The 8,217-nt window shown below is 40.1% G+C and overlaps 1 protein-coding gene across 1 annotated transcript in view; it reads left to right on the top strand.

Moving 5' to 3' along the window:
* Positions 1-2,063: 2,063 nt before the first annotated feature.
* The window catches only part of LOC109486599 (tetratricopeptide repeat protein 28-like), a gene marked incomplete at its 3' end in the record, with an annotated part of 9,877 nt that continues 3,723 nt past the window's right edge, over positions 2,064-8,217 (top strand). Inside the window, exons 1-6 of the mRNA XM_019790464.1 lie at positions 2,064-2,538; positions 3,012-3,104; positions 3,447-3,590; positions 3,920-4,411; positions 4,793-5,002; positions 5,985-6,275. Of these exons, the coding sequence (XP_019646023.1) occupies positions 2,064-2,538; positions 3,012-3,104; positions 3,447-3,590; positions 3,920-4,411; positions 4,793-5,002; positions 5,985-6,275 (1,705 nt within the window). The remainder of the gene's footprint in view (positions 2,539-3,011; positions 3,105-3,446; positions 3,591-3,919; positions 4,412-4,792; positions 5,003-5,984; positions 6,276-8,217) is intronic.

The following is an 8,217-nucleotide window of genomic DNA, read 5'->3' as shown; positions in this document are numbered from 1 at the left end:
ACTCTACCCAGCATTCCATGCCTGCAGGGCAAAGGCCAGTGGCGCATACCCAGAGGGCCCAGTCTGAGACCCCTTTGAGTGAGTGCAGCCAAACCAACTGATAAAGCCTTTTTCTTGGTATGTGTGGATAAATGCTGGCATTTTCCAGCTGGAGAGTTATTTCTATTTCTATTAACTTGAAAAAACTGGCTGTTAGGGTTGTTTTGGCTGCTTGGTAGTTTCTAAAACTAATCCCATCTTGTTGTCTTTTGGTGGTCTTCAAGGGGGTCAGAGGTCATGCTGCCAGTGTTTGCATTTGCCGTGCCAGGTATCGCTGGTCAAAAAGTGAAATTTTTGGACTAAATGGACAATTTGGAAGTTGGACTACCCTGTCAATATGTGTTTGCAATAGTTGAACACTCAAGTAGGTGATTGTTGACAGCTCAGTTCTTTAATGTTTTCCATATATTCCAATAGGGGCTGGAATTAGTGGGCTGTGCCCTGCAGTACAGGCAAACAATGACAAAATGGCTGCCGCAAGAAGTTTGGACAACACTAACTCTAACAAAGAAGGTAAAAGAATCCTTAGTTATCTTTCTACAGCATTCATATGCTGAATACATTATTAATTACCATTTACTGAGGATAAATTCGCACAAAATGGATGGTATTATAAGCAAAAAAGAAATGTTCCATACAGGTCAAAGTTCATTTGGAAAAGTTGGTGAAGATACATATTAAGTTTTTTAAAAAAATAATGAGGTTTAGGTTGCACAATTTCCCCCATGACTAACTGAAGCACTGTCAGTCCAGCACAGTTAAGTAGCTGATGAATTTTATTGCTACATGTACAAGAATGTAATGTAAAGGAATAAACAACTTGATCTGTAGCTTGAAGGTCAAAGTCCTTTAGTCAGAGTTACTGTTTATCAGTAAAAGGCTTGGTGGGTGGTGAATTCACTTTATACTTATGACTAAAAGCACAGCCAGACCAAACATCAGAACTCTGTCATGTCACAAAATATGTCCACTGCCTTGACGAAAATGACATACCCTCCATTACAAAGACTGCTAAATGCACATTTTAACATTTACTGTGCTAGCTGTACTTAGTGTAGTACCTGTTTGCCACAGTGGCACGTACAGAATGTACATTTATATTATGTATCCTGGAGGACTATTATTATTACACATTTCCTATAATGTAATTCTCTTTCAAAAGATAAATTTAAAAGTCTTTACTAGGTTACTAAAACTTACTTAGTGTGCGCATGTACATTGTACATGCTTTTTGATAGCATTCAGATGGGACATATGTTTGTTTATCTTTTTGAAAATAGAGTTTAAGAACTTACATCATACAAATTTTCCCCACAGATGAGTCTGCTGTCTTGCTGGTCCATACTGAGTATGGCAAAGACAAAGTTGGAAGCTCATTCCTACACCGACAGGTGGTAGAAACAATCAGGGAACGTGAACCAGACATTCCTGTGTTCAGTACTGTTTTACAAGCAACTGAAAAGGACAAACAAGATGCTCAACAAGATGGAGTGGAGCTGATACTGCCTAAACTTCAGCCAGGTGACACAAGGACTGACCCAACACCAGACTGGCTGACATTTGATCATTGCTCCAAATACCCACATCTTCCTACAAAGGTAAGGAGCATTGTGGGACATGCTGATGTCACAAGTAGGGCTGCACTAAACATAAAAGATGGCCGTTGCCCAGAAGCAAAAGTCGTTCTTATTTATAATGACACATCAAAAGATACTCAGGGGAATGAGAAGGTTGCTACTGTAAATAACTCTGCCCTCCAAAACGCACAAGATGCTGATGTGGTCTTCTCTGTTGGAAACAAGGTATTTGATCACTTTGAGAACCAGTTCAGAGCTACTGACAAGCAGCCTGAGCATTTTGAGTTTCTACCAAGACCATCCAAGAAGTTTGAGCACACAAAAGCAAGCTACAAAGATGCAAAGACAATGACGATTCTGTCCATTGGTAGAGTGAATAGTGTTGACAATCTAAAGGGACATGACCTTGTAGCTAAAGCCTTGGGCATTGCGGCCGGAAAACGGAATATGGAGTGTCATATCAGAGGCATCAATGAAGAAGACTTCCAAGCAAGTGATAAGGACATTCTTAAGACACATTTCAAGACAACACATTTAAAGCCAACCGTTCTTCCCTATGGAACACTGACAGACCTTCACAATGACATGTTGAAGGCCCACCTTGTGTTGATACCTTCCGAAGAAGAACCACTTGAACTTGCAGGTCTGGATGCCATTGCTGCAGGAATTCCTGTCCTTGTTTCTGACAAATCAGGACTTGCAGACTTCGTGACCAAGATATCACCAGAGTTCTGTTATTCTGTTGTCAACATTGAGGGAAATGAGGAGGACAAAGTAAAGCAATGGGCCAAGCGTATTGAACAGTCACTGAGTAACTGTGAGACAGAGTTTGAAAGAGCAGCAAGATGCAGGGACAAGCTCCTGTCTGCAAAGTACTGGGAAGAGTCTCATCAGCAGCTCATCTGCAGCTGTATACAGACTGGTGAGTCACAGATATATGCTTGATCAGCTCTAGCCAGCTCAGATGTTTTTTTCCGTTAGCACAGGTTCATGATAGGATGTGTACATCTGTCGTGTCTGTGTGTGTGTGGGGGGGGTATGCTGTACATGTACTAGTAGGTGCAACGCAAGTGGCAAAGGCCCTCAAAATTTAGGAAAGGTAGCTAGTAGGGGGTTTAGGCGCATGCTGTCTGACTGTGTGAAAATCAAGCCTTCAAAATTCACAATTGCCCACAGTTCAGAAGGATAATCAGTGTTCCTTTCAATGTTTTGATACCATTTTGTCTGTTAAGATTGACAAGTTGACGGATTGGTTTTCTGTCCCAAGCAAAAATAAGTGGTTCAAAAATGTGTGTTGGCAAGTGCCTTGTGCTGCTAAATGATATAAAACATGTAAAATGTATGATCTTATTTTCTGGTCAAGCTCATTGAATATAATATATTTCTATCCATCAGATGACAGTACACAACAATCATCAATATCTGAGGTCCAGATAGGAAGTGTACCCCCCGTGTCATCAATCGATAGCAGGAAACCATTGCAGGCAGGTAAGATAATTTTGAAGCAATTTCTTTCAGATAGTATGGAAGGCCAAAAGTATGACACAGTATACAATACAGTGTACAGTATTATATTATGGAATCAGAGTTACTGTAGGTCAGTGCAAGTTGGCAAAAAAAACTTATCTATTGAATCATTTTGCTAGAATAATTCAAAAAGTTATTTAATATATGTACTCTGTTGTTACCATTTTTTAACTGTGTTAAATGTTTAAAACTGACCACACATATTGTACAATGTAATCTACCAGCAGTCAACTTGAAAATAGACTTAGTCTAGTAGTCAATCATTTTGAGATATGTACTGTTACCATACACTATTTTAACCAGGTGGGTCATCCAGAGAGACAGGACGTTCTTCAGATAATAAGGACACAATGACTGAAAGGGCCAACCAGTCTTGGACTGAAACGACAGAAGCACCTGCCCAAGGACCTTCAATTTTGTATCAAGCAGCTATACCTCACCTTGTTGGTATGTTTATAAGGTTTTGATAACATCATGATCATTATAATTTCTAAAAAAAAATTTAAACATTACCAGACAACAAGCAAGTTGGAGTTAGAGAAAATTCCTGAATACATTGTAAAAAAAAAAGTTGAATTACTTAGTATCAGTTATACATGTACATGTATATATGAAATAATTCCAAGTACAAAGAAAACTGTGTCCTGTAAAATTGAATATTATGTAAAATACAGTACTTTACATGCACCATTGCTTTGAACATCAGAATGTCAAAAAATCTTTTACTAAAATCAGTATTGAGTTACATGTAGCTGACTTCCTGTTTCCACTTCCAGGTGGACCCCCTCTGCTTCCTGTTGTGGTGGAGATCATTCCACAAGTGCTACCAAGTGTTGAGACCCCAGAAGACATGCTGGATTTTGCATCTGCATTAGAAACTCTTTCTACTGTGACAGGAAATGGAGAATCTGATGAGACACTTCCTAATAGTCTGTTAAAACAGATAAAGGGCAGAATAAAAACTATCACTGATCTAAAGACAGTAACGAAAGCTATTGAAAAATTAGAGAAATTTAAAGGCATCAAAGTTTCCTCTTTGAAGGAAGGCAGCTTGATCTTCTACCTACAGTGTACAGACATGTCTGGGTTGGGTGATCTCTGGTTCATGTACAAAAATGGAGAACTGGACAATCTGCTGCACAGTAGTTTGGTAAGTGAGGAAACTCTACAACAACTCCATGCTGAGAGCATTTCTGTGAAGTCAACCATCAACATAGAGGACTTCAGGAAGGCCCTGGTGTACCTCCTAACAACATCTTCTGCTAAAGGTACATTTATGTATCTTCAGATTAAATTTTTCTTTAAGCTCTTTCATATCAGGTATTTAATTGATTTATTGCTTTGCTATACATATACAGCTATACATTGCACAATGCAGATGGCTTATTGTTTTCTTTTGCATAAAATTAAATACATTTACACAATCCAAAGATTTTGAGACAAATTTGAACTGCATACTATATATTATAAAGAATATGTTGGCAGCTGAAGAGTCAATGTTCATAAGGACTTTTATGATGATGATGACATAAAAAGCAATATAACAATTGTAAATGTCATTAATGCTTAGTCTATACTACACTATCATAATTTCAATAAAATGTGAACAAAAAATTTGCTAAAATCATCCTCTCTGCTTGATGTTTAAGGCAAACCCACATCAAGACTACCCCTGGAGTACCCCCTCTACCAGCCACACACCCACACCACTAGGCGCGTGCTGGATGTGCTTCATCTGGATGGTACAAGCCTGACAAGGTCTCCAGGGAAACAACAGGAGCTGCACATCCCATCCACTGCACAGACTGAGGACAGTAAGGATCATCTTGGGACCAAACTTGGTGATCAGCCAGCAGCAGGTAACTTATAAATGAGCAGTTATCAACAAGAAGACAGTTGTTACAGTACTGTCAGGAGTAACATTTAGCACATACATGTGCATATACCATTGTCAATATCCTATTCTTGTATACATGTAATACTATGCATAATTAGATACTCCCACTTGCCTCTATACAGTATTTTACCATACATGCTACTCCCGCATTCAACTCTACCACATGCCACTGTCCCGCATGTCACTGCCCCACATGTCACTGTCTTACATTTGTACATGCCATTATCCCATATCCTACTGTCCCACACGCCAGTGTCCCATTCTACTGTCCCACATGCCACCATCCCATACCCTAATGTTCCACATGCCAGTGTCCCATGATATCCTACTGTCCCAATACTGTCCCACATCCTACTAACAGTCCCATATCCTACTGTCCCACATGCCACTGTCCCATATCCTACTGTCCAATATGACACTGTCCCATATCCTACTGTCCTATATGCCACCGTCCCTAATCCTAATGTCCTACATGCCACTGTCCCATATCCTACTGTCCCATGTGCTCCTGTAGTTCCAGAACAAGCCGCTAGGGGACCAAAACTCATGTCACTTTTTGCTATCCCAAGAGCTATCTGCCATCCAAAATTTGTGACCCTAGCATGTCCAGATCACGTCGAGATATCAAAACCGGAGGTTCTGCTGCAGTACCTAGGAAAGCCGCCAGGGGGCCCAAAATCTAATCATTTCTAGGTCTCATAAAGACCTACCCACCTACCAAGTTTCATTCCAATCCATCCACAGCTAATTTCAACTTATCTTGCTAAACCACACACACGCACACACACATACACACACACGAATGCTACTGAAAACATAATTCTTGGCGAAGGTAATGAAGGTAGTTAACTGATAACTTTAGTGATATTTGGCAAAAACTACTTTTCTCTCTTGCCATGTCATGTGAAGATTCCTAGAGGTACATGTACTTCATGTTTGTGCAGGTGCCACTGCATCACCTGTCATAGGTGATCAGCATAGATCCACAGATGTGCAGGCTGAACAGATGACATCTGAGCTGGCCTTGCACACTTCCGTCAGACCTAAAGACATACAGAGACTAAGAGCAGGAAGCAGGTTGTCTACTGCAAGCATTGGTTCAACAGAAAGCCTCCTATCAACAAGAACTACACACTCAACAAGAACCAGTCAGTCAGCTGATACTGGATACGCCACTGCAAGCATCTTGTCTGAGGATGACAGGACGTCTTCAAAATCTGCTTTTAAGATTAGAGGTAAAATTCAGTGTGTCTTCAGAAACAACAGAATCAACTTGAAGGTGATGAGAGTCAATCAAGACTGTTTCATGTATTTGATCTGTTTTTCTTTTTACCTCCATGAAAAATGGAGGTATTGTTTTTGGCGTGTCTGTCTGTGTGTCTGTCTGTGTGTGTGTCTGTGTGTGTGTTTGTGTTTCCACACATTTGCAGTCAGCATAACTTCATAACGCCTTTATGGATTGTGATGATATTTGGCATGCTGGTAGGTCTTAGGAAGACAAAGGTCAAGGTCAAATATGGGCCTCCTGGTGGATGACCTTGGTACTACAGCAGAACTTCCGGTTTTTGTATCTTTTGTCCTGAACATGCTATGGTCTTAACTTTTTGGTGACAGATAGCTTTTCCTGTCAGGAATAAGTGGTGTGGGTTTGGTCCCCCTAGCAGCTTGTTCTGGAACTGCAGGGCACTTTCTGGCGAAATCTTCTAAAGCAAATAAGTCCAAATAGGAACAACGTATTTTCATCATTTTTGGTGTGTAGGTAGCTGAGAGAGAGTTGTACATAATTAAATGCAAATTATGCAAATGATGACTTAATTTGCATAATTAAGGAGGAAATTCTATAATTACAGCGTTTTATATAATAGTTCTGTTAAGGTCTCGGACCGGAGTTTCCCTCCGTATTTCGAGCAATTTGACACCCTCAGCCCGACAGGCTGTCATTTCTGTACTAAACGCGGGTCGGAATTTTTCACTCTTTTGGTGGAAAGGGGTGCCGTGCCGCTTATCAATACACTTGATTGATATTTTCTGCGCCCAATTTATTTAGGGGTAAATGAGGCACATCAAAGTACATTTTGAAAAAAGGGGTCATTTTTTTCGTCATTTTTAACCATGGCTGCATGGAAAAAACGAATTTTCCCAGGGCAACGGCTTAGTACTCGAAGAAGCTCAGAACCTAATGTTTCCAAAATTTGAATTTAATTAAAATCGATGCGATAAGTTTATCGCTATCTTCGATGGCCCGAACACACCCAGAACGCATATAGAACGTACCATCCCGGCGGTCAGGCGAAAAGGCCACATAACCATCCGCGCGGACGAATACCAGGAAGTCTTAGCTGGACCACCAACATTACGCCACCTATAAAGGCTACAACTAACAGGCTTTTCAGAAAATACAAAGATATGTACACAGATATTACGATTTCAGGGATATCGCGGCCAAAACATACCATACAAAGTCACGTTTCCGGCGATTTACTGCGCACTTACTTAGACTCTGGTCAGAATTAAACTCCGACCCGGAACCTTATACATGTAATCTATTTACTCTGTGGCAGGCGGAACATCAACACATACCAATTATGCAAATGATGACCTAATTTGCATAATCAATGTGAAAATTCTGTGAATCCTTATTGGTGAATGATGGGAATTTTATACCTCGTAACATGTGTAAGTTACTTAAAGATACGCTATGCATATAATGTATATTATGTCAATGTCGAGGTTATTTGCATAATTAATGAGGACAAAGCAAGCCCATATTTCATGGAGGTATGAGATCTCAGGAACACTTGTTTATAGTGTTATGCATAGAGTGGTATATAAGATTATTTGAATAAATAATTACTGTCTTAAGTATACTTCAATCAAGTTATTGACAGACCTTTAATGATGCAAGAGGGGAGGACAATGCAGTAAAAAAAGAGATACATGTACATGTATTTTGCCGGTTTTATGTTGACAAATGTTCTTTTTGTTGGTAATTGCTCTGTCCAACATAGAGGCTATTATCTCATATATATATTTATATCATACCATGGCCGCGATAACGTTCGATAACGGGTTCCAGATAACGTTCGATAACGGGTCCGGAACCCGTTATCGAACGCTTCCATGGCTTCCATAAAATGATTCGAACGCGTTTCGCCCTACCCGCATGCGCCCCTTTCG

Source organism: Branchiostoma belcheri, unplaced genomic scaffold (assembly GCF_001625305.1).
Source record: "Branchiostoma belcheri isolate BF01 breed outbred unplaced genomic scaffold, Haploidv18h27 scaffold110, whole genome shotgun sequence".
NCBI lineage: Eukaryota > Metazoa > Chordata > Leptocardii > Amphioxiformes > Branchiostomatidae > Branchiostoma > Branchiostoma belcheri.
This window is presented reverse-complemented; position numbering and strand designations above follow the sequence as displayed.